Source organism: Zootoca vivipara, chromosome 2, assembly GCF_965207765.1.
Source record: "Zootoca vivipara chromosome 2, rZooViv2.hap1.1, whole genome shotgun sequence".
In the NCBI taxonomy this organism is placed as follows: Eukaryota; Metazoa; Chordata; class Lepidosauria; order Squamata; family Lacertidae; genus Zootoca; species Zootoca vivipara.
The window spans coordinates 109,702,722-109,729,200 of NC_142584.1; the positions used below are offsets into that span (position 1 = coordinate 109,702,722).

A 26,479-nucleotide genomic window follows, 5' to 3' on the forward strand; every position below is an offset into this window, starting at 1 on the left:
TAGATGGGAGTTGAGGTGGCCGGCAGGTGTTTTCCCCCAGGTCACGCAAGGATGATCCATGGGATTATGTAAAAGGTGACACTTCTGGAGGTTTGAATAAACTGTCCCAGTTAATCCATCTTTGTCCATGTGTGTCTTTTGAATCAGGGTGGCGATGGGACAAGGTTCAGGTGGGCTGGGGTCATGCACGGGTTATGCAGCATTTCCTTTTACAGGAGACATATCTAATACAGAGAATTCTATGCAAAAGGTATTCTGATCCTGATATATAAAGGTTCTGAGACATAAAACAGCAATTCTAATACAGAGAGAATTTAGCATACGTCATGAATAAGACAGCAATTCTAATACAGAGAGAATTTAGCATACGTCATGAATAAGACAGCAATTCTAATACAGAGAGAATTTAGCATACGTCATGAATAAGACAGCAATTCTAATACAGAGAGAATTTAGCATACGTCATGAATAAGACAGCAATTCTAATACAGAGAGAATTTAGCATAATTTAAGGCAAAAGGTTCTGTAGTGATAATCTAAAGGAGTCTGGGGCGGAGGGGAAGGTGGAGAAGGGAAATGTGTGAGCTTATGCTAATGTTGAGACATGTGTGCATATGCAGACCCTTAAGCGTTCCTTCAGGCAGGGTCGCGTCCTAGCGGGAGGGGTGAGGAGACGGGGAAGATGGCATTGAACAGGACTCTGGGTAGCCGCAGCTGCCAAACTCTGTCACCCCTCCCTGTTCATCAACAATGGTGTCCTGCTCCCCCCCCATACAATTCCCTATAACAGGGCTCTTGGGAACCCCATAAGGGAACAAGGGCAGATTTTTGCTTATAACAGATGGCGACCACTTGAGGGACTAACAGTTGCAACCTCAGGGTTGTCCCACAGACAACAGGGCTTTTGCACTCGCCACCGTGCTTCTCACAAAAACCTGCTGTTTACTGCTGAACATCAATTGTTTGTTCCGATTCAGAGGTAAACAGTGGGCTTTCCTGGGCAAAGCAGTGGGATGAATGAAAAAACCCACCAGGCCCATGGCTTAAAAGAAAAACCTACCGTAAGGGCCTGTGCTTTCTACAAATGGGACACTTGGAAGTGTGCACGGACCCAGAGGCCTGGTCATGCAAATCCCACAGTCCCCACCTCATTTTACTCATAAATGACCCGTGACAGTCATTCAGCAAGAAGGTGTAGACTGAAACTCCCTGGAATTCCTTGCCTTGCGTTGAAAGCAGTGACTGGCTCAGGGTAACAGCCCCAAGTACTCTTTACTCTGTGTGTGTGTGTTTTAAATGAACCCATTTCCTGAACTGTAAATCATGCCGTGGGGATGGCCGGACTCCCACCGCAGCGTCACCTCCCTCTCTCTTGAAGACTGTGTGACACTCCTGTCGCAACATAGTCAATATTCTTGCGTGATTCCACGGTGTGTTGGCAAACACAAACTCCGTTCCCTAGGAAGTATTGCAAAAGTCCGTGCCGTTGCTCTCCCCGCCCACTTCCCCATTGGCGTAATGAAGGCACACAGAGAGAGAGATGGCATTGTCCTCTTGCATTGTCTCTGGGACAACCGGGGAGGCTAATCTTTTGGACCTGAACAGTTGCATTCCTCTGAGGGCCACATGACAGTGGTGGGCGTGGCTAAAGAAAAAGTGGGCGTGACCAAAGTCTGCATGGTCACAATTTTATTATTTGTACCTCGCCCATCTGACTGGGTTGCCTTAGCAACTCTGGGCAGCTTCCAACATATATAAAAACAGAATAAAACATGAAACATTTAAAAACTTCCCTAGGCAGGGAAGCTTTCGGTTATCTTCTAAAGGTTTTATAGCTACTTATCTCCTTGTCTCGAGGTTGTAAAGTTACTGATTCCTTGGCATGATTTTTTAGAGCGGTTTATAACAGTCTTGGGTTCCATGATCACTGCAGATGGTGACAACAGTCATGAAATTAAAAGACACCTGCTTCTTGGGAGAAAAGCAATGACAAGCATCTTAAAAAGCAGAGACATCACCTTGCCGACAAAGGTCCATATAGTTAAAGCTATGGTTTTCCCAGAAGTGATGTATGGAAGTGAGAGCTGGACCATAAAGAAGGCTGATCTCCGAAGAATTGATGCTTTTGAATTCTGGTGCTGGAGGAGACTCTTGAGAGTCCCATGGACTGCAAGAAGATCAAACCAATCCATTCTGAAGGAAATCAGCCCTGAGTGCTCACTGGAAGAACAGATCCTGAAGCTGAGGCTCCAATACTTTGGCCACCTCATGAGAAGAGAAGACTCCCTGGAAAAAACCCTGATGTTGGGAAAGATGGAGGGCACTAGGAGAAGGGGACGACAGAGGACGAGATGGTTGGACAGCGTTCTCGAAGCTACAAACATGAGTTTGACCAAACTGCGGGAGGCAGTGCAAGGCAGGAGTGCCTTGCGTGCTATGGTCCATGGGGTCACAAAGAGTCAGACACGACTAAACAACAACAAATAACAGTCAGGCATAAAACCATACAATAAAAACACTATTAAAAAATTGAAACTAGAAGACTCCCCCCCCCCATTACCCTCAGAGTTCTACAATTCCCAGGGCTCACTAGGAAGAGGGACTGATGGTTAGACTGCTCTGGCAACCATAGCTCTGTAAGGGGTTTCCAAAGAACTCTCTGCACCGTTAACATGCCACAACTCCCAGGTTTCTGGAGTAAGCCATGATTGTTTGCAGCGGCATGGTACTGTGTCAAATGTATAGGGCGGGTAAGGCCTTGGTCTACTCTGAGTAGGACTTGGTTGGCTACAACCCTTTTGCAATAAAATAAAATTATGTGTTGAAATTACATGCCCGAGTAGGCTTGGGTAAGATACAGCGAAGGCACTTGTTTAATATAAATGACACCCATATCTTTCTCGAAGGCTTCCCTCAGGTTGGCCACTGAGATCCAGCACCGAGGGCCTTCTGGCGGTTCCCTCATTGCGAGAAGTGAGGTTACAGGGAACCAGACAGAGGGCCTTCTCGGTAGTGGCACCTGCCCTGTGGAATGCCCTCCCAGCAGATGTCAAGGCAATAAGCAACTATTTTACTTTTAGAAGACAACTGAAGGCGGCCCTGTTTAGGAAAGTTTTTAATGTTTGATGCTGTATTGTTTTTAATATTCAGTTGGAAGCGGCCCAGAGTGGCTGGGGGAACCCAGCTAGATGGGCGGGGTATAAATAATAAATAATAAATGATGATGATGATGATGAAAATATGAATGCTGAACCAAATGGGTGTTTAAACTGATCCAGCATATATTCTCTTAATATGTTCTCTCTTTCTCTCTCTCTCTCTCTCTCTCCCCTAAGCTGATACAAATTTGATTGGGGAAGTGGCACAGGAGCTGGGGGTATTTTAAGACACACACACACACACTTGAGGGCTGGCTCCCCCAACTCAGGGCCAATCCATGACATTTTTCTGCCAGGTGTAAAAGCAACAATTGTAGAAACAAATGAACTGGCAGCTCATCCTTCTTTCCATTCGGGTGACAGCTAGGGCTGGCACTGCAGAGAATTCAGCTCCGAGCAGACATGGAAGTGGAAATTGCCTCAGTTTGCATGTTCATTTGTGGTGAGGAACAGAAATGAGACAAGCAAATACGACCTGTATTAGCTGTTGATGTTTCCCAGCCTGCAGATTATATCTGAAGAAGTGTGCATGCACACAAAAGCTCATACCAAAATAAAAAACTTAGCTGGTCTTTAAGGTGCTGCTGGAAGGATTTTTTTTATTTTGTTTCAACTACGTCAGACCAACACGGCTACCTACCTGTATGCAGATTATATGTAATGGAGGACTTCCTTCTCCCTCATTCCCCACCCCCACCCCAATGTTTCCTTTGCACCAAAAGGAATGGTGTGGAATCACACGGAGGCAACGTAACTCCCAATAGACACATGTTGTATGCAATTTTGCCTAATATACAGCTCTCTGCAAAGTAATTTCCCCTAATATAATGCATTTTTAGGTTATTTTCACTAATTCACAACTTACCTAGTATATGCATTTTTTAAAAAAACTTTTTTGCACACACTGCTTGGCTGGGTTCTGCACTGCAAAATTCAGAGAAGCACAGATTTTTACTTTAATTGTTTTATTTTATTTTTGAAGTGTGAATGTTGAATGGGTGGCTGCATTTCGGATCACGGATTGTTATGGGAAGTGTGAAACAGACAATTTCATCTTTACATACAAACTGCAATGGATTTCTCCCCCATCCCTATCAAGTGACAGAGCCTGATCATCTGTGAGGGTGACTGAAACGTCTGGTAATGAGGCTTGTGCCTGGTTTGGCCCATCACACCTGTCTCAGTCTCAAGGTCTCAGTCACAAGGCGCTTCCAGATTGGCTTCATTTTCTGGTGGGATACAACCACATACCAACAAATCCAGGTTGTGCAATCAAAGTTGCTTAGGAGCTTTTATTTGTTGATTTGATCTACACCCAACCTTTCCTCTGAGAAGCTCAAGGTGTCATCTGTGGTTTTCTTCTTTGACATTTGATCCTTCCAAAACAACCTTGTGAGGTAGCTTTGGCTAAGAGACCATGGCTGTCCCATCAGCTTTATCGCTGAGTTGTGTGTCAGGGGGGCTGGTCTGAATCAGAAGATTGGGGAATACAATCGGAGGAAGATCTAGACAGGCAACACAAACTGCACAGTTGAGAGAGGAGCTGCCCAGCTTTGAGATAGTAGCTAAGCAACCAGAAGGGAGAGAGCAGCTGGGAGGTCCGTCAGAGTTTGCTGTGGAAATTGCAAGGAGGAGTCAGAGTAGGCAACTAACGTCTTTGTAGAGAGTTGCCCGTTTGTGCTTGTAACAGAATGCTGTAATAAAAAGACTATAAATCTACCAAATGCTCGTTAATTCTTATCAGTGAGCCACCGGAAGGGAGAGGGAAACAAACCCACTCTACCCCCCCCTGACATTTTTTTGTGAAAAGTAAAGTGAAAGGGGGAAATGTACTGGAAAGTGTGGGACAATATTTGCTTGGTGCGATATCGCCCAACCTCCCTGCGAATAAATGAGAGTGGATGCTCAATAAGCAGCTGACATCATCTAATCTCCTGGCAAACTTTGCACAGACAAACTTTGCATAAACAAATCCGGACGGATGTTTTATAAACAGGCTGTTTTGAACTGAACATGATGTTCGCTTCAGAAGTAAATTATTTCACAACCGGCTGTTTGCGCAGGTTCTTCTTTGGGTGATGTTTACTTTGCGGAATTAGCCTGCATTCGCTTATTACGACATGCTCTGTTATTTTGCATCATGTGCCCTGCTTCTGCTTGCTCTGGAGGTGGGGCAAAGAGATACAAAGGACAGTGAGGTCCTGAAAGCACCGAATCTGGGCTGTGTTACATGATTTGAGGTTTGTTTTGAAAACTACTTTGTGAGGGCAATGCACCCTGAAAGGTGGATAAGATTTTTTTTTTTAAAGTTCCCCCCTCCGGCAGTTTCTGAAGTTTCACAAGACATGAACCACAAATGCTCAAGTCAGTGTTTGTGACCTTGAGGTCTAGCAACCTCAAGGTTATATTGCTGCAGTTTGTTATACGTAGGGCTGCCTCTGGAAACGGTTCGGGAACTTCAGACAGTGCAGAATTCAGGGGCCAGGTTGCTCAGCGGAGGAAGAGGGTTTGAGCGTATCACACCGATCCTGGTCCAACAGTGCTGGCTACCGATCAGTTACCGGGCCTTATTCAAAGTGCTGGTTTTGACCTATAAAGCCTTAAACGGCTCAGGACCACAATACCTCAAGGACCGCCTCTTTCCATATGAACCTTCCTGGACCTTCCTGGTCTTGGGCTACAGGGTGGGCAGTTTTCAACGTCTTTAAGGGGGCTTGCTCACCATTGTTCTGGGTCTCCCCTACCTCCTTGCAACAGAAAAACCAAGATCTGCCTTGCTTTCTATGGATTTTGCCTCCATCCATCAATCTCTGACCAGTCATGGACTTAGGGGACTCAGTCCCTTGGGGAGTTGGGCAGCAAAAGTCAACCCCCCCTATTTTTTCTATAACACTTTGAATCATCGTGAACACCCTCTGCCCTGCTCATTAGACAGGGGTCTCTGCTTTGCCTCTAGGTGGGTTGATCGACTGCATGTGGTCAGCACAGTCGTTTTTCTGGTAAAAAGGTTCAAATACATAGACACCAGCTTTTTTAGAAACGAGGAAATTCTGGGCTTTCCCACCATCTAATTTCCCTTTGGCCATAAGCAACATTGCCTCCGAGTTATTTTCTGTGCGGGCTTTCCTCTTTCCCTTGAAGTCTCCTTCCTCTCTCTTCCTCTCAAAAAGACCCCCCCCCCCGGCGGCAGCATTAGCATATTCATATCAGGAACCTGTGGCTCTCCATATGTTGATGGACCCCAACTCCCATCAGCCCCTTCCAGTACAGCCAATGGTGAAGGGTGATGGGCGCAGTGGTCCAACAACGTAGTCATCTGTGCCCAACTGCTTCACAAAAGCAGACACGTTATAAGGAATGCATGAGAATCTCCCTTCCAGTAAGACAGATGGTCATATCTAGCTATGTGACACTGATGCAGAAATCCAGCATTGCCTGCGCTCCTGACTGAAGTGCAAAGTGTTTTTAGCACCGGGACATTTGCAAGGAAACCAAAAGGCTTGCTTACAGAGCTATTGTACTAACAACCTCACTGTATGCTTGTGAAACATGGACCACTTATAAACGCCATCACCAACTCCTCGAAAGATTCCATCAATGGTGTCTCCCATTTTTTTTAACACATCACTTGGGAAGACAGGCAAACTAATGCCAGTGTACTGGAAGAAGCAAAGTTCACTAGTGTAGAACAGTGTTTCTCAACCTTTTTTGGGCCAAGGCACACTTGTTCCATGGAAAAAATCACGAGGCACACCACCATTTAAAAAGTTAAAAAATTTAACTCTGTGCCGCCCTATATTGACTATATAATTATGACTGTAAGAAACACTTGCCAATTGTTGGTTGCAATCTCCTGTAATAAGGCTTCACAAGCCGCTGATTTCTCTGCCAGCACAATCCTTTGCTCAGCAAGTTTCAGGTTGAGCTCATCCAGCCAGCTTCTTTAAGTTTGTCTAAAACCACCCTCCCGTGGTGGTGGCTGTTGAGAGCTGCGCTCGCTCCGCGTCGTGACCCGGCTGGCTTCCTTTCCGCCAGGCACGTGACAATGCAAATCGCCCTTCTCGTCGCCGCACGTCGCGGCACACCAGCCACTAGTGTGCCGCGGAACAGCGGTTGAGAAACGCTGGTGTAGAAGCAATGATTCTTCAACTTCAACTTTGTTGGACTGGTCGTGTGCGAATGCCTGATGATCGTCTTCTAAAGCAACTACTCTATTCTGAACTTAAAAATAGAAAGCGTATTGCTGGTGGTCAACAAAAGAGGTTTAAAGACTGTCTCAAGGCAAATTTTAAAAAATGTAGTATATACACCAACAATTGGTGGATATAGCCTATCTTGATTTCAGCAAGGCCTTTGACAAGGTGCCCCATGATATTCCTGTAAAGAAGCTGGTAAAATGTGGGTTAGACAATGCTACCATTCAGTGGATTTGTAACTGGCTGGCTGACCGAACCCAAAGGGTGCTGATCAATGGCTCCTCCTCATCCTGGAGAGTAGTGACTAGTGGGGTGCCACAGGGTTCTGTCTTGGGCCCAGTCTTATTCAACATCTTTATCAATAAAAACATTCCTTCAGTAGCACCTTAAAGACCAACTAAGTTTTTATTTTGGTATGAGCTTTCGTGTGCATGCACACTTCCTCAGATAATGACTTGGATGATGGGCTTGAGGGCATCCTGATCAAGTTTGCAGATGACACCAAATTGGGAGGGGTGGCTAATACCCCAGAGGACAGGATCACACTGCAAAATGACCTTAACAGATTAGACAACTGGGCCAAAGCAAACAAGATGAATTTTAACAGGGAGAAATGTAAAGTACTACACTTGGGCAAAAAAAATGAAAGGCACAAATACAGGATGGGTGACACCTGGCTTGAGAGCAGTACATGTGAAAAGGATCTAGGAGTCTTGGTAGACCACAAACTTGACATGAGTCAACAGTGTGATGCAGCAGCTTAAAAAGCCAATGCAATTCTGGGCTGCATCAATAGGAGTATAGCATCTAGATCAAGGGAAGTAATAGTACCACTGTATTCTGCTCTGGTCAGACCTCACCTGAAATACTGTGTCCAGTTCTGGGCACCACAGTTCAAGAAGGATACTGACAGTCACTTACGGACTCATTGTTAAAACCATGTTTATGGAAGACAATCTTACTCAGCTATGAGTGATTGCCAAAGAAGAAGATGATGATTGGAAGCTGAAATGCAGGGGAATGGAAACTGCATCGCATGGGGCAAGCACAAATTGGAAGGGAAACCATTGGCAGGAACTGATGGAAGCTGCAGTCAAGGAACACCTGCAGGAGGGCTGCAGATTCTCCATTCCTGCCTGAGCTGCTGTCTCTACCATGCTGGCTCAGACATGAGCAAAGGGCCGTGATGAGCAGAGAAGCATCTGGGGGGGGGTGGAGTTTGGGGAACACACGCACGCTTGCCTCTGTTGCTACAAGCCTGGACACACTTGACATAATATGCCCCATTGCAATTGGCTTCAGGTTGCACAGCTCTTTGACTTGGGACACAGCGAGGATGGAGCTTAGGGGGCTGGGATGTGGGAGGCACAGAGCAGAATGGAAGCAGCTTCGGTGCTACGGAGAGACAGTGTTTTTCCCCCACACTGTTGACCAACAAAGCCCAGAGCTAAGTTCTCACACAATGGGGAAGTGAAAGCAGGGCAAGTAATGTTCCCTGGCTTGCCTTTTCCGGCAGAACCAAATGTTCTGCTGCAGCCGGTGGCAATGATGACGCTGAAAAAGTGAAATTCCATGTTAGAGAGCCCCGCAGTTGGGCTGACAGGCACCAAGAGGGCTGGTAAAGCTGACCCAGCAATTGGGGAAATCTCTGGCGAGCATCTGAGAAGCCAAAATTCCCCTTTGCTGCATTTGGAGGAATGAGAAGCTGAAAACCCATGAGGCAGCTCAGGCCTGGTGCAGGGGTCCCAGGGCCCTACAGGAGAGGCTTACATAACACCCTTAAGAAGCTACAGTTATTAGGATTACCAGGGAATCCTAGAATTGTAGAAGGTACCCCAGGGTCATCTAGTCCAACCCCCTGCAGGAATCTCAACTAAAGTGTCACACACAAAGAAACCAAGATCACGTATAAATGTACTCAACCACAAAACAGATGTGACCAGCTGATAATTGTCTTTATATATAATAATCATGCAATACTGAGACAATTATCAGCTGGTCACGTCTGTTTTGTGGTGGATTCTCAACTAAAGCACCCATGAATTGGAAGAACAGAGACATGATTATCCTTAATCAATGGCTTGACAATATTGGCCACATTTGAACAGACAGCGTATAGACACAGACTTTCTTTGGATAAATACAGTGATGTCTGGAATGAGTTAGCGCAGAAACTATTAGGTTAGGTTAATGACAACCATATGCGTATTAGGATAATAAGAATATACACACCTGTATACTAATGTAACAGTATTTTTTTTCATTCTCACCCATTTTTTCTTTCTTTTTTACTCACTCTATCTTTTTATAAATGAAATTCTTCCAATAAAATGTTTTTTATAAAAAATAAAATAAAAAAGAAAACATCCATGACCGTCGGCCATCCAACCTCTGCTTAAAAACCTCCAAGGAAGGAGAGCTCACCAGCTCCGGGAGGGGGACCGTTCCACTGTTGAGCATGCATTTAAAGCAGGAGTAGGCAACCTAAGGCCCGTGGGCCGGATGCGGCCCAATCACCTTCTCAATCCGGCCCGCAGACGGTCCGGGAATCAGCGTGTTTTTACATGGGTAGAATGTGTCCTTTTATTTAAAATGCATCTCTGGGTTATTTGTGGGGCCTGCCTGGTGTTTTTACATGAGTAGAATGTGTGCTTTTATTTAAAATGCATCTCTAGGTTATTTGTGGGGGATAGGAATTTGTTCATTTTTCTCTCTCCACAATATAGTCCGGCCCCCCACAAGGTCTGAGGGACGGTGGACCGGCCCACGGCTGAAAAAGGTTGCTGAGTGACCCCTGGTTTAAAGCTATTCGGTTTCAACGCATGGTGTGTGCCCAACTAAAGAGGGAGTCATTAAAGCATGGGCAAACAGGTGAGGCAGAACGAACTCCATTCTGGGGGGGTTCTGAGGTGCACTGAACCAGTTGTTCCCGGAAAAATGTCTCTCCTGCCCTGGAGGATGAGCTTGCATGGTGATCCCCCCACCCCGCCTCTCCCCTCTTGTTGCTGGCTTCCCCCCTCACTGCCAGGTCTGAGCGCCTTCCTCCAAAATCCACTCATGCTGGCAAAGTTTGCTTCATCTTGCCATCTTATACAGCCACTTCCCCCCCCCCCCCTTATAAAACCCCAAAATGTTAAAGGGCATTGAGGTTAGTACACCATTCCCTTTCTTAATTGTGTTACATCGATCCAGAGGAGGCAAAGCCCGAGAACTGAAATTGAAAACAGGGGCAGAGCTTGGCCTCTCGTAATCCTCGAGTACGGCACCCGGTGCGTAATCAGTTCCCAACAGATCTGCCAGAATCGCTTCCATGGGAATTTCTCAAATGTAAACGCACACCCCTAGAGATGATTCATCGCCTGCCTGTCCCATTATTTCCCAACAGCCTCAGAGAGCTGCTTGGCTGGTCTGAACAGATACAAGAGCCGGGAAGTAGTGCTTAGTCGAAGCCCTAGGGAGGAAAGGGTGGTTGTTTAGTCGTTTAGTCGTGTCCGACTCTTCGTGACCCCATGAACCATAGCACGCCAGGCACTCCTGTCTTCCACTGCCTCCCGCAGTTTGGTCAAACTCATGTTCGTAGCTTCGAGAACACTGTCCAACCATCTTGTCCTCTGTTGTCCCCTTCTCCTAGTGCCCTCAATCTTTCCCAACATCAGGGTCTTTTCCAAGGATTCTTCTCTTCTCATGAGGTGGCCAAAGTATTGGAGCCTCAGCTTCACGATCTGTCCTTCCAGGGAGCACTCAGGGCTGATTTCCTTAAGAATGGATAGGTTTGATCTTCTTGCAGTCCATGGGACTCTCAAGAGTCTCCTCCAGCACCAGGAAAGGGTGGTTGTTATGTATTTCAGGGGGGGGGGTTAGGGGGTTGGGGCATGTGCTGTTGCTGATTGAGAAACCAGAATGCTTTCCATTTCTTCCCTGACTGGCAGGGAGAGACTAACATTTCATTGCCCATCTTTGCATTTCTGTTTCCAATCTGGTTTTCTTCCGACACACAAACTCATCAGTCATTGTACTGTAAGGTGACTCACTATCTTCTAATATTTGCTTGTGGCGATGGCCACAATTGGGTGTGGTAGTGAACTTTGGGGTTTTTCCCCCCAAATAATTTTTATTAATTTTATACATACAAAAACATAACACCCTTATACAAAAATACAGACAACAAATATTTAAAGAAACGAAAAAAATGAAATAAAAATACAATAAAACAATACACACCATAACAATACCTATATATTCCTTTTAGCTTTCTTCTACCCTTCCAACCATTGTTTCTGGGACTTCCCCAGGTCCCTCCTAACTGATTTCCTTTTCAAATCAACTTTAGCAGTTTCTTACTCATTACTTTGAATATTTACCATATCTATCCCATCTCCTTTACCTCAATCAATTAAATTAAAATCATTTATCTATTTTTCCTCTCTTCTTCTTTCCTCCCTAATGCCTCAACAACAAAAAATTTCCCATAGATATTCAAATTCTTATACACCAAAATATTTCCCTAAATATACTTTAAACTTCTTCCAATCTTCTTCCACCGTCTCCTCTACTTGGTCCTGGAGTCTTCCTGTCAATTCCACGAGTTCCATAAAGTCCAACATCTTCATGAAGATGTTGGGTAGTGAACTTTGGTGTGTGTACACTGTCCTTTTTCTGCATTGCGTGGTTTGGCTCACATTATTATTATTATTATTATTATTAGTATTATTATTATTAGGATTTTATGGAAGCTTTTTCATGATACAGTAAGATAAAAGAAATCAATCTAAATAAAAACAATAACAGAGAGAGGGAGAAGAAAATGCAGAGTCCTCTCTCTTAACCCTTGTCTCACACAGAAAGTGGTGGACCCTCCCAGCCGTCACCTGAGGCCTGTCCGTTCTTCTCTCAGTCTCACCCTGGAAGGTTGTCTCTGCCCTGGGTCCACCAACCCACCTTCACGTGTGTGTAATCCTTGGACCTCAAAAAAGGCCCAGAGCAGAGGGCACCAAAGGAAAACAGAAACAGCAGGGGGGGGGAGAGAATCATAGAATTGGAATGGTTAGAAGAAAGAAGATGAAAGGAAGGAAGGAAGGAAGGAAGGAAGGAAGGAAGGAAGGAAGGAAGGAAGGAAGGAAGGAAGGAAGGAAAATAAAAATACTTCTGATTTTCCGTTGTTTTCATGAGCTACCTGAAGGTATTTTGGCATGGGAATCATCTTCCTGGATCAGCACAACATCCATTCAGCCCAGAATCGATTCAGTGGAGACTCCGTTAGTTACTTCTAGGAAACTGAGAAGCGGTTGGAGGGGATGCCCTTCCCCTGTGGTCTGTGGCATCTTTGAGTAGGGTGGGATGTGTTGGGCCTGCCTTTCTACAGATGTGTTTTATGGTTCTTATTCCACTTCGGTTTTCATAGTTGGCTTTAGGTTTTGTACATCTGGGTTACTTTTGTGGAAACAGCAACAACTCCTACCTTCTAGGAGTAGAATACAGTGGGACCTCGAGGTCCTCGACATCCGACGTTTTCGACTTACGAGCGGAAAAAATGGCCGCGCGCTTACGATTTTCCTGACATCCAAACGGAAAACCCATTTGCGGCTAGATGCTGTTTCCTCGACTTGTGAATTTTTCCGTTTCCAATGCATTCCTATGGGGAACCGCTTTTCCTATGGGAAACTTGACTTACGAAGTTTTCGACCTACGAGTGTGCATTCGGAACGGATTAAATTTGTAAGTCGAGGTCCCACTGTACAAGCTTGCTCCACCTTCCATGTGCAGCCTGTGAGATATTTCAAGATGGCCATTGCCCCGCAGGAAACACAAACCCTGGGTTGAAGCTTGCCTGCAACCCTCGGGCACAGCTGAGAGATAAGGGTGGCATGTAACACCGGGATTCCCCTGTCCTTAACAGTGCCACCCGTGAACTTGGTGACCTCACCTCTGGCACTTGACTCACATAATGTACCAATGTTAAAAAGTGCTCCATGTGGGCTTTTCTAGACTTTTCAGATTTTCACTGCAACAGAAAGCACAGCTTGCTCATTTCTGCTGCTTGGGTCTTGCCTGGGCATGTTCCGCTCAAGTTTAGAGTTGCATTTTTGCTGCAAGAACATTTCACCTTTCCCAGTACTGGAAGTACAATGTTTCGGGCTGGAGGTGGGTGGGTGGGGAGAACCACAGCTTTCCCCCTGAACTGTTGCCAGTTGAAAGATGTGGCAATGTGAAGACAACAAGGGAACATGATACACTTGTGATGGGGAGGCCAGAGGGCCCTAGCTCAGTGGTAGAACTTTTCATGAAGAAGGTTGTGGGTTCAATCCCCCTGGTACCTCTAGATAGGGCTGGGAGACACCCTGGCCTGAACTCCTGAATCCACTGCCAGCCAGAGCAGGCAGCACTGAGCTAGAGGGGGGGAGTCAGTGCTCTGGCTTGGTAGAATGTAGGCAGCTTCTTCTGCTTGATGAGTACAAAACTTTTCAACAAAATTGGATGGATTCATGCCTTTCCTGCTTGGAGTTAGGATATCTGCAGGCAACTATGAATGCACTCCCTAAAGCGACTTTTACCTGGCTTCCTCCGGGCCCAATAAAATTGGTAATCAAGGTGTGGTTAAAAAGATTCCCCGCATCGTCACTTGCAGGAAAACGAATGTGTCAATTAATTATTTGTTTATTATGTGTCTCAAGTGCCTAACAAAGGTCTCCCCCACCCTGCTTTGTCATCGCAACATCCCTGTGAGGTAGAGAGAGAGAGTGAGAGAGACCCAAGTCCGAGCTTTATAGCTGAGGGGGCGGATTTGAACCTTGGTTTCCCTGGGCATAGTCTGAGGCTGCAAACACAACACACCCCGGGAACTGTAGTTTGTTAAGGGCGCTGAGAATTGTAGCTCTGTGAGGGGTACAGTTCCCAGGATTTTTCGGGAGTGGGGAGCCATGCACTTTAAATGTATGGTGTCACAGCCCGACATTCTCTCCATTACACTACATGGGCGCATGAGAAAGCAGAGTCGGTCTGCGTTTAATGCACCGGCCTCGGGAATTTCAGCGTAATATCCAGTTTGCACAATGAAATATGCTTCTGGGAGACGTGTGGGTCCCAAGAACACAGATGTTTCTTCCTTCCTTTATCTGCCAATAGGAATGATCTTGGCCTGCCCCATTCAGTCCTGAAGGAAATCACTTCTGTGCCCTTCTGTGGGGTGAGTGGAAGAAGGAATTGCCATGTATGCCACCTTGAGTTTTTAGGGGAAAGGTAAGAAACAATGATAGTGTGTCCCACTCATTCTAAAAGAAATACCATTTTAAAGACCATGTTTCCTTGGTCTAAGTCACCCACCCAAAGCCGCTGTTATATATTTGACCTCTTACATCTTTCCCTAACTCTTCCGCCAATGAGCTCAGGGGTGCCCTCAAGATGCTTTTGGACTGCAACTTCCATCAACATCAGGAGGTGTGAAAGTGCCCTGGCCTTTACAGGCTACATAGATGCCAGTAGCTTGAAACACATCAAGGTACATAGCTGCCAAGTCTCCTGTTTTCCCCAGGAAATCCCCGTTTTTCCAGTTGTTCCTAGCTGTAAAAACAGGGTTTTTTGTTTTTCCCCGGTTTATTCTGGCGCGGCGGCCATTTTGGAACTGGGCAGAGCATGCTCAGAAGCAACTTTTGATGCTGCTCTGCCCAGTTCCAAAATGGCTGCAGTGCGACTTCTGGTGCGGCGGCCATTTTGGAACTGGGCAAAGCAGCATCAAATGTCACTTCTGAGCATGCTCCGCCCCGTTACAAAATGGCGGCAGAGCTACTTCCGGTCTGCTATTTCCGGCCCGGTCCCTTATTCTCTGACTGCAACTTGGCAGGTATGTCAAGGTCGCTTCTGCACTGCAGTACACACCAGAGAGGGGGATGTCTTCACCTGATGTAGGTAGATAGGTAGCCGTGTTGGTCTGACGCAGTCGAAATATATATATTAAATGTATCTGAAGAACTGTGCATGCACACGAAAGCTTATACCAAGAACAAACTTAGCTGGTCTCTAAGGTGCTACTGGATGATTTTTTAAATTTTTATATATATTTCACCTGATGTGCATGACCTGATTTGTTTCCCCGTGCCAAACTCCACTTCACCGAAGCTCTCACCTGCACACTTGCAAAAGCCACTTAATCACGACTTTTGTTTTCTAATCAAACGGATGATGGGTTGAGCATCCAACAGGAGAATTTTTCAAGAAGCTACAGGATACAGGTGGATTGTGGCGAATGTCACGTCACGTGTGAAAGTTTGCTGGAGCCATTATAAGCCACATTTGTGGCACAGAAAGCTGCTACGGTATTATTATTTATTAAATGGGCACACCGCCATTCATCCAAAGACCCCAGGGTGGTTCAAAACATAAAAATACAAAAGGAGAACACAAAACACATTTAACGCAACAAACCAATAACCCGGGCTTCCACAAACACATTATAAAAGTCATAGGATGTGAATCAGCCAAAGGCTTGGTTATAGAGTTTTCACCCGGTGTCTAAACATACCTAACGAAGCCGCTAGCCAGGCCTCCCAGTGGCAGGATTTCAGCAGGAAGCGGCAAAACATACCCTGATTGGAAACTAAGGTGTGCAGCCACCTTGAAACTTTCTGAGGCACAAACAAGTGTGTCAACTTGAATAAAATATTGAGGTGGGTGCATAGGTAAGTCCCACCCTGCACAATCAATCATGAGATGTGGTACATGCACACCAAGTGAATGGCCATGCCCATCAACTGGAAGGGGGGCTGCCCCCTCAAATATTTTACTGGGGGGGGGGAAATACCCCTTGGTCCATAGAGTTGACTCTTCTGGGCAAAAACAGTGCTTTTTCCCTGCAGTTACTCAAGGATACACAGTATCAGCACATTTTCTTTGAGAAGAAAAGCACTCAGCACAAATAAACAGTGTTGAAAGGTAGACCACGTATAACTGCCCTGATACTCCTCGAAAGATTCCATCAACGGTGCCTCCCAAAATTTTTACACATCACTTAGGAAGACAGGCGAACTAATACTGGGAGAAGCAAAGATCACCAGTGTCGAAGCAATGATTCTTCATCATCAACTTAGTTGGACTGGTCATGTTGTGCGGATGCCTGATGATCGTCTTCCAAAGCAACTACTCTATTCCAAACTTTAAAATGGAAAGCGTAATGCTGGTGGTCAACAAAAGAGGTTTAAAGACTGTCTCAAGGCAAATCTAAAAAAATGTAGTATGAACACTGACAACTGGGAAACATTGGCCTGCGAGCGCTCCAGTTGGAGAACAGCCCTTTACCAAAGGTGTCATGGGCTTTGAAGACACTCGAACTCAGGACGCAAGGGAGAAATGTGCTAAGAGGAAGGCACGCTTGGCAAATCCACACCGTGATTTACTCCTGCCCAGAAACCAATGTCCCCACTGTGGAAGGACACGTGGATCCAGAATTGGCCTCCACATTCACTTACAGACAGTGTCCATGGAAGGCAATCTTACTCAGCTGTAAGTGATCGCCAAAGCAGAAGACCATTCAGAATGGAAATTGTCATTATTATTATTTTTTTAAAAGACATCTTGCAGTGTGTGAGTATGCGCTAAATCTTTGTATAACTCGGCAAATCCTTCAAGCACCATACCATACTACCCCTTAGCCCACGATGCTGATGCTGGTTGCGCAAGCGAGGGGCGCCCGCCTGCATTTCTGGAAAGGCACCAGCTGCTCACATCACGGTTTTCCTTTCCTTTTTCAAAGCGCTGTCCCTTCCAGTAATAATAACAGGAGCCCAGTTTGCCTTTCCCCTCCCTCTCCCCCCTTGCATTTTCGCAATCCCTTTCTGCTCTTTCCCTCTCCTCAGCCTCGCTTTCCTCAGAGGCATTTCCCGCGCCAAGCCCGCCGGGGCCCGGCTCTCCTGGCGGCGCGCGCGCGCACAGAACTGCGTCACCCCGTTGACCCGCAGCTGGCACGTTCGGGGAGAATCTCTGATGACTCAGCGGCGGGATTCCCTCGCGCGCCCTTCGCTGACTCACGCCCGGCTCGTCCCATAAAAGCCTCGCGCCGGCTGCTGCCTGGCAGACTCGTTTTTTCTTTCCTCCCCTGGTCGCTTTTCGCGTGGATCTTATTCTCTCCCGGGACAGAAGGTAGAGCGAAGCCACTTGGCAAGGATGGGAAAGCTGCGGGGCTCCGTGATGCCCGTGGATCTGCTTGGCAACGCCGGATTGCTCTGCCAGGCGTGCGGTTTCCTCCTCTGCAACCCGCAGCAAGCCGAGTGTGGGCACCGCTACTGCAGGGGATGCGTGAAGAGGCTGTTCAGGTCAGTGGCAAAAAAGAAAGAAAAAGTGCTCCCGGGCTGTTTAAGGACAAAGGCGGGGGATTCGCGATTCCCCCTCTCCATGTTGCTGCTAGACTACAGGTCTCATCATCCGTGATCATTTGTCATGCCGCTGGACAAGGGCTCATGGGAGTTGGAGTCCCCTAACCGCAGCTTCTCAGATTTTAGGGTCAGCTTCTCCAGGATTCACCGGGCTTAGAATAACAGAATCGTAGGTTGGAAGGGACCCTGTGGGGCATCATCTAGTCTAGGCTTCCTCAACCTCGGCCCTCCAGATGTTTTTGAGACTACAACTCCCATCATCCCTGACCACTGGTCCTGCTAGCTAGGGATCATGGGAGTTGTAGGCCAAAAACATCTAGAGGGCCGAGGTTGAGGAAGCCTGATCTAGTCCATCCGATAGCAATCTTTTCCCCAACGTGGGGCTCAAACCTATGACCCTGAGATTAAGAGTCTCACGCTCTACTGACTGAGCTATAACTACATTCATTGGGATTTAATTGGGAAGCCAGATCAGCTTCCTTCATCTCATAGGGTTAGCTGGATAAATCGATCTCCTATCTTCCTGCCTACCTTCTGGTTATGATGGGCATATAGAAACTGCCCCAATACCAGCTGTGGGGGAAGCACCAGTGGGAGGGGGCTGCTGCCTTCTTGCCCCTTTTTGTGTGGGTCTCTGAAGCATCTGATTGGCCACTCTGGGAAGTTGGAGGCGATGGACCCTTGGCCTGACCCTGGCTCTTCTTGTGTTTTGTATTTCCTGGGAACGAAGCATCCACTTTTATTGGAATTACAGTGTTTTTTTAGGCAGCAACCCTTAATTGGTTGGGGGCCAGTTTCAATTGGCAACAACAGATTTGTGATGCGTTCTAGAAATGTAATTAAAAAAGAAGACTCACTTTGTTTCTTTTAATAGGATCAGAGTTTGTGAGAGTCAGGATTCTCTCTAGTTTGCAATATTTCAGTTTGCTTTTCTGTTTTCTCAGGGAGGCGAGATTGATAGCAAACCATATTGGCACAGCTATGTTTATTCCTCGAGCACCTCACATGTTGTTGTTGTTGTTGTTGTTTTGTTGTTGTTGTCATATTCTGATTCAGCTGTGCTTGTGCGTAAGCAAAATGTTGACGCTTGGTAGTCTAGGGGGCCTGTGGCTCTGAATTATGCTGGTGGCACTTCCCGATGCAGCAGGTGATTGCAGAATTTGTAAATCTGAGCTGCGCTATAATGACAATAATAATAATAATTAATTAATAATAATTTATTTTTTATACCCTGTCCATCTGGCTGGGTTTCCCCAGCCACTCTGGGTGGCTTCCAACAGAAAAATAAAATACAGTAATCTATTAAACATTAAAAGCCTCCCTAAACAGGGCTGCCTTCAGATGTCTTCTAAAAGTCTGGTACTGTAGTTGTTTTTCTCTTTGACATCTGATGGGAGGGCATTCCACAGGGCGGGTGCCACTACCGAGAAGGCCCTCGGTGCTGGACCTCATTGTCTGGGCAGAATGATGGAGGTGGAGACGCTCCTTCATGTATACTGGACCGAGGCCGTTTAGGGCTTTAAAGGTCAGCACCAACACTTTGAATTGTGCTCGGAAACGAACTGGGAGCCAATGGAGATCTTTCAATACCGGTGTTATGTGGTCTCAGTGGCCGCTCCCAGTCACCAGTCTAGCTGCCGCATTCTGGATTAGTTGTAGTTTCTGGGTCACCTTCAAAGGTCACAAAGGTCACATAGAGCGCTTTGCAGTAGTTCAAGCGAGAGATAACTAGAGCATGCACCACTCTGGTGTATTGGGGAGCTGATTCCACTCTGCAGCATCCATGAGAGCTTCTGAGTCCTCTGTCCTTATGCACCCCACTTCATCTCCTGGAAAACTGTTCCCCAAAGGCAGAGAGGTGGATGACACTCCAGAACAGCATTGCAACCCAGGCTGGTGGCCAGTAAATTGAACCCTGGGAGACCCATGGCTCAAATGCCACTCAGTCATGGTGATTTTGAGCGACTCAATTCAGCCTTAACTATTTCACATAATTGTTGTGGGTATAAAACAGGGGCCAAGATAGGGAACCACGCTCGCTGGCCTGAGCTTCTGGGAGAAATGCAGGATATAAATGTGACAAATGAGTTTGATGCACTGTATCCACAATACTAATGGCTAACCAATGGATAGCATTAATCTTGATGATGAACGACTGCTTCGCCTATGTGGGGAGGAAGAATAAATTAGCAGAGGGCACAAGGAAGAGAAGATGGAAGTAGTTATGTTTCAAATGTATCAAATATGTGTTTGTTTTATTTTCAATTGGTTTTTTTTAAATGCAGGTGTGTTTTATTTATTATTATTATTTATTGAATTTATATACCGCCCTATACCCTATTCCCTGGCAGGAAGGGTGGCATGTATATTTAATGAATAAAATTTGGAGGGTGCGTGTGTATAAAAGAGAGAGAGAGAGAGAAAGAGATTCAAAATGTAGTTTTCAGAGGGGGAAGCCCATGTTAGTAGTGCCTTGCAGGAAAAGACGCTTGTGGTGCCTTTAAAGACTAGAAAATTTATTACAACACAAGCTTTTTATGGGTTACGGCCCTTTTCTGTTTCTCAGGGTTCATCCTGCTCAATTTCCTGTCCTCTTTCTCCCCCCAGGGACACTGACAGGGTGGCCTGCCGGACTTGTAAGAAGGGACTGAGCCCCAAACAGGTGAGTTGTAGTAACATGGTGTTCTGGAACAAGAGTCAATTTGGGTTTTCCTGGGCTTTTGGTTCTTAAAGTGATATGTTGTTGTTGTTGTTGTTGCTGTTGCTGCTGCTGCTTCTTCTTCTTGGCAAATCTCAGTCAATCACTTTCGGACTCTCTTTTGTGAAAAGCGGCAAACAAATTTAACAAGAAGAAAATGATAATAATAAGACCAGTCAATCTCAGCCCCAAATAGCAAGAAACCCGTAAATGCATGGTCACTGCCGATGTACTAAATTCCCTCTCTGTGGAAGAAGCCAAGGCAACTTGTTCAGGTGTGGATGTTATCCGGCACTGTCCTGTGATTATCCTCATCCCGTAGCATGGGTCACACCTGTGTTGCCATCCTCTTTTAAAAACAGGAACTTTTTTTTAAAAAAAGAGAAACACAAGCTATAGAAAGGGGGGAAATGAGAGAGAGGCGTGTAATGAAATTCAGAAGAGCTCCTTAGTAGAAGAGCTGTTAGGGTTTACAGTGGTACAAACGCTTTGGGTTACAAACGCTTTGGGTTACGGACTCGGCTAACCCGGAAGTAATAATAATAATAATAATAATAATAATAATAATAATAAATTTTTATTTATACCCCGCCCTCCCCAGTCAAAAACCGGGCTCAGGGCGGCTGACACCAACAGAACCACAATAAAACATAAAAACAATTAATTAAAATACAGATTAAAATACAGTATTAAAATTTAAAGTGCAGCCTCATTTCAAGTAGGCCATAAGTGGCTGACACCAACAGAACCACAATAAAACATAAAAACAATTAGTTAAAATACAGATTAAAATACAGTATTAAAATTTAAAATGCAGCCTCATTTCAAGTAGGCCATAAATCCAAGCCATGAGGGAGAAAAACACAGGGGTCAGGCTGAGTCTAACCCAAAGGCCAGGCGGAATAGCTCTGTCTTGCAGGCCCTGCGGAAAGATGACAAATCCCGCAGGGCCCTGGTCTCCTGGGAAAGAGCGTTCCACCAGGTTGGGGCCAGTACTGAAAAGGCCCTGGCTCTAGTAGAGGCCAATCTAGCCATCTTATGACTCGGGATCTCCAGAATATTATTGTTTGTGGACCTTAAGGTCCTCCGCGGGGCAGGCGGGTTAAGAACTTTACTTCAGGATGAGAACAGAAATTGTGCTCCGGCAGCGCAGCGGCAGCGGGAGGCCCCATTAGCTAAAGTGGTACCTCAGGTTAAGAATGGTTTCAGGTTAAGAACGGACCACTGGAACGAATTAAGTTCTTAACCAGAGGTACCACTGTATTTAAAGAATCTGTTGCACTCCCTTCACTGCTGCTTGGCAACCTATACTCCTTTCCGTATTTGCTCTTTTTTCTGTATGGCTACGAAGGCCAGAAATCTCGCCCTCCTGTCCACTAGGAACATGGTGCAAGAGAGACATAGGCAGCAAAACAAAAACACAAAAACAGGGGAAAAAAACCACCCGACATCCCTTTGTTGTAAGCTGGAGTTAAGGGTGAATTCTGGGCTCAAAAGAGTTCACAACTGTCGCCCTAGAGAGGGAGTTGGGAATCACTGTTTGCGTTGCCCGATTTTCAGCACGGACCGTGCACTTTGCCATAATTTGAGGGTGATGTGGCACGGGAAGAAAAAATGGGAGTTTGATTTCTCAGTGATTGGACAATAGGCGAAAATGATAATAGTTAGTTTAAAAGTGGTACAAGATATAAAGGTGTATGTTATAAAATATGAATTATGAAACTGTTGAAGATGATAAATAAGGGAGGAAAACCGGGGAAGGGGGGAGGGTGGGGAAGCCCACAAAATATGGTTTAACAATTATGAATTTAACAATTATGATGAATTTTTTTTTTGTCTTTTTTCCTTTTTGTCTTTTTTTTTTCTTCTCTTTTTTCTCTTTTTCTCTTTTTGTATTTTCTTTTTTTTTGGTATGACAATAGATGGTTGGATGGATGAACTCCTGCGTACTGCCCTGGTTCACTGGAGCTCCCTGGTGGCAGGGGGGGGCTTCGGGGGCAGGGGAGGGGGAGGAGGACAGAAATCCAATCATAAAATGGACCACTTCTGACTGTTCACCTGCGTGGGATACTTCTGTGGCAGGGGAGGACCCATGGAGGGGGGTGGGAAGAAGGTGGAAAAGGTGTATATGTATGTACCATCTTTTGTAATTTGTAAAATCAATAAAAATTATGTTTAAAAAAAAAAAAAAATTGAGGGTGATGTGTTTAAGGCAGACTTCGCCAACCTGGTGCCCACCTGGTCTGCAGGGGCTGATGAGAGTTGTAGTTCAAAACGTCAGTCAGGCACCCGGTCAGCAAAGGATGGTTAGAGGTAATGTGTCGTGTATTGGTAGGGGAAACCGTGACGGGTCAGAATCGGCAGCCAACATATTGACACCCTCCTTTCTCTCTCTCTCTCTCTCCAGTTCCACACTGACAAAGCAGCAGAGAACGACGCTCTAGCCACACAAGTCGCCTGCCCGAACTTTGACTGCGCTTGGACGGGGACCCTGAAATCGTATCAGGTACAGTGGTTTTAATGAAGAGAATCAATTCCCTCTCCCTGCCAATACGCAGTGCACAAGACCAGGGATGAAACGGGAGCAGAAAGCTCTTAGGGTGCCCTCTTGCGGCAATTGCAGGCATTTGACGCAACACATGTATAACAGTTGGAAGAAATTGCGACTGGGGTTACAAGAGAAAGAAGTCCATAGTTGAGCTGCTCTGATATTATTGATCTGACTCTTCCTTCTGCGATCCTGTTCAGGGTTCTAGCCAGCCAATCGCTCCAGTGATCCATTTCTTTTCTTTTGCAACTTGCTGTTCTATTATGTTGCAAACAGCCCTGAGACCTGCAGATGAAGGGCAGTATACAAATTTAATAAAACCAAGCAAACAAATAATGATGTGGCAGCCGAGCATTTTCAGTACTTCCATATTTATTTATTTCGTAAAACCTCAGGCCCTCTCCCACAGTGGGGCCATTTTGACTCCATTTCATAGCTGTCCAGTTTTCCCTTTTTAAAAGGGGAATTCCCTTATGCTGAATAGGCTTCCTCACGAGAAAAGGGAAAACTTGACAGCTATGCTCCATTTCTGTCGGCAGCACTCGCCACCTAAGTTTGCTTTTAGAGGGAGGTGACCAGAATAATTATGATCAGTTTTTGTAATTGAAAATTAATAAAAATTAAAAAAAGAATTAAAATAATAATAATTGTGATCAGTTCACTGGGCACTCCTGTCAAACAATAGGCTGCAAACAGAATAAACAAAAAACAAAACAAAAAATTGTGTTAGTAAGACAATGATAATAATATAGTAGGGAGTTCTCTCCCCCCACCCGTTTTATTCTCAATTATTTTTTTGTTACAACCCAGTGTATATTTTATCAATATATATTTTATCTCTGTAAGTAAAATGGCTACAGACTTCCTCTTTCAAAATATCAAAATTTAGGAAAGCAACTTGGGTATGTGCACTAGATTTAAACAGGTTTATTGCTGCTTCCCTTGGAACTGTTGGATAACAATAATAACAATAATATAATAATAATAATTTATTGTTTATACCCTGCCCATCTGAGTGGGTTTCCCTAGCCGCTCTGGGTGGCTCCCAACAGAATTAAAAGCACAATAAAACATGAAATATCAAAATCTTCCCTAAACAGGCCTGCCTCCAGGTGTCTTCTAAAAGTCAGATAGTTGTTTATTTCCTTGACATCTGGTGGGAGGGCGTTCCACAGGGCGGGTGCCACTATCAAGAAGGCCCTCTGCCTTGTTCCCTGTACTGTAATCTCACTTCTCGCAGTGAGGGAACCGCCAGAGGGCCCTCAGAGCTGGACCTCAGTGTCCGGGCTGGACGATGGGGGCAAGGGAAGCAGAGTTAGGAATTCCTAAAAGGCATATCTTACCACCCTCATCAAAATGCTGTTCCCAACAGCAGAAAGTGATACAAAGCCAGTATGTTTTGTAGAATATAGATATGCCCTTTGAAGGCTTCAGGACATGAGGTAATCTAGGATGCTGTAGTCTGCAGCAAACAACCTTTGCTCATTTTTCTGGCCCTGTCTTTTGCTTTAGGAGCACGCTTGCCCCCCTGTGGCCCAGCCCGGAACTCCAAAGAAGGCTCCCTTGGCCCTTGGAGACCAAAACATTGAGGAGAGAGAACCCTGCTGGAGTGTCAATAGCACAGTCATGGTAAGTCACGTCAAGAGAACCTGCATTGCGAGGGTATATAAACCAAGCTCAGGGCCCGTTATGAGCCTGCGCCCAGAAATGGAGCAATACGCCCTGGTGGGAACCCCTGTCTCTAAACTCTTTCCTCTCTCGCTCCCTAGGGTGGCCCTTCCATGAACGTGGAAGCTGTCCAGATGCGGGTGGAGGCGTTGGAGCTGACGGTGGTGTCTCTGCGCCGACAGCTGAACAGCCAGACGGCTGCGGTGAAGTCCCTCCAGCGCTGCTGCTCCCACTACGAGAAGCTCTTGAGGGCCTCTCAGGAAGTGTGCGCCATGCCGAAAACGTCTGGAGAACCAGCGTCGCCGGAGCTGGCCACCACCGACGGCACCTTGGTGTGGAAGGTGGAGAACTTCTCCAAACTCCAGAAGGATGCCAAAGCTGGGAAGAAGCGTTCCGTTTACTCCCCGGCCTTTGCCACTCATCCGTTCGGGTACCATCTCTGCGTCCGGCTCTACCCTGACGGAGATGGCATTGGCCAGGGGGGCCACGTCTCACTTTTCGTCGCCTTGGCCAAGGGGCCCTATGACGACGTCCTGCCCTGGCCTTTCCGGCAGAAGGTCACCTTCTCTCTCTTGGACCCCACACGGAGGAAGTCTCCCGTGATGGATACCTTCCTCCCGGATCCCCACAGCGTCTCCTTCCACCAGCCGCGGCAGAGGCTCAACGTGGCCAGCGGGAGTCCCCTCTTTGTCAGCCATCTTGAGATTCCTGATTACCTCAAAGACGACACGCTCTACCTCAAAGTAGTGGTGGATAATGCAGGGATGGAAATCTGAGGACGGGAGACACGGGGGCAACAGAACAGGGTTATTCTCTGTTCCCTCAGTCACACTTTTGTGATTTTTCCCTAAACGCCTTTTAACTGTTTTTGAAGCTCTTCACCTGTTGTCATCAAATCCCTACCCCTTTCTCTACACCACCAATTGTGTCCGCTACAATTCCCATTCTGAAATGGGCAGTGAACTACCTCTCTAGGAAACCTAAATCTTCACATAATAGTGCTGTGGATCGTGCAATATCCATCCCTCACCCAAACTCAGGTGGAACTTTTTAGTCTTTGTGATTCCCCCCCACCCTACTTCTGAAGAGTTGCTGATAAATGTATGGAAAATGGTGGAGTGTCTGGATCGGCCTTTCAGAGGTCTTGAGCGTGATATACTGTAACACGAACGCTGGCCACTGGATACCATCGATTGCGTAATTTATTCAAGTTGCAGAATTGGAGTTTTCATACCTGGCTGCTTCGGATCTTTTAAAAATGCAATTCACTGGAAAAGACGCAGAATGCCTGAAGGTTTTCTTCCGATGCCTCATTGCATCTGTAGTTTTTGAGTGATTGGGGAGCTGCAAATTTAGAATTTGTTACTGCTGTGGAGTTTGCCATGTGTGTTTGTGTTTTCCTGCTGCAGCTCAGCAGGTTACAGTTGAAAGTGATGTTTTGAAATATTATATATTTGTATTTATTGTTAATCAGTTCTACTGCACTTTTTAAAGACAAGGGGGATTTGCAATAATAATTAAGGATTGTATCCTCGAACATGACAGTTTTTTTCTACCTCGCTTCCTTATTTATTGATGAGAATGTTGGTATTTATTATGGAAATTGAAATATTAAAACATTATTTATTCAATGGATGGCTGCTTGTGCTGGTTTGCTGAGCGGGTGGGGGAAAATATGCCTAGTGAAGTAATAAGAGTAAATAATAATAATTTTCCCAACCTTCACTTACGGTCACAGGGTGGGACACAACAACATTAAAAACAGTTTTAAAACAACTTACAAACCCAGAAATTAGGTGGGTCCTGAAAGTATATATCTCAAGTGTCAAGAGGTACGTACTCAGCATTTA

At 45.8% G+C, this 26,479-nt stretch overlaps 1 protein-coding gene across 1 annotated transcript; it reads left to right on the top strand.

Annotated features, from left to right (window-relative positions):
- Positions 1 to 17,203: 17,203 nt before the first annotated feature.
- On the top strand, positions 17,204 to 26,260 carry LOC118081051 (TNF receptor-associated factor 2-like). The gene is made up of 5 exons (XM_035107175.3): positions 17,204 to 17,655; positions 20,323 to 20,377; positions 22,821 to 22,919; positions 24,474 to 24,590; positions 24,731 to 26,260. Exons 1-5 carry the CDS (start codon positions 17,507 to 17,509, stop codon positions 25,403 to 25,405), a joined length of 1,095 nt encoding a protein of 364 aa, XP_034963066.3. The 5' UTR covers positions 17,204 to 17,506; the 3' UTR covers positions 25,406 to 26,260.
- The last annotated feature ends 219 nt before the right edge of the window (positions 26,261 to 26,479 follow it).

Bases quoted from the DNA above. Each gene is read 5' to 3' on its own strand.
- LOC118081051 (XM_035107175.3), top strand. From the start codon at position 17,507: ATGGGAAAGCTGCGGGGCTCCGTGATGCCCGTGGATCTGCTTGGCAAC. The intron at 20,378-22,820 runs GTGAGTTGTAGT...CTCTCTCTCCAG, and splicing joins AGGGACTGAGCCCCAAACAG to TTCCACACTGACAAAGCAGC. The intron at 22,920-24,473 runs GTACAGTGGTTT...CTTTTGCTTTAG, and splicing joins GGACCCTGAAATCGTATCAG to GAGCACGCTTGCCCCCCTGT.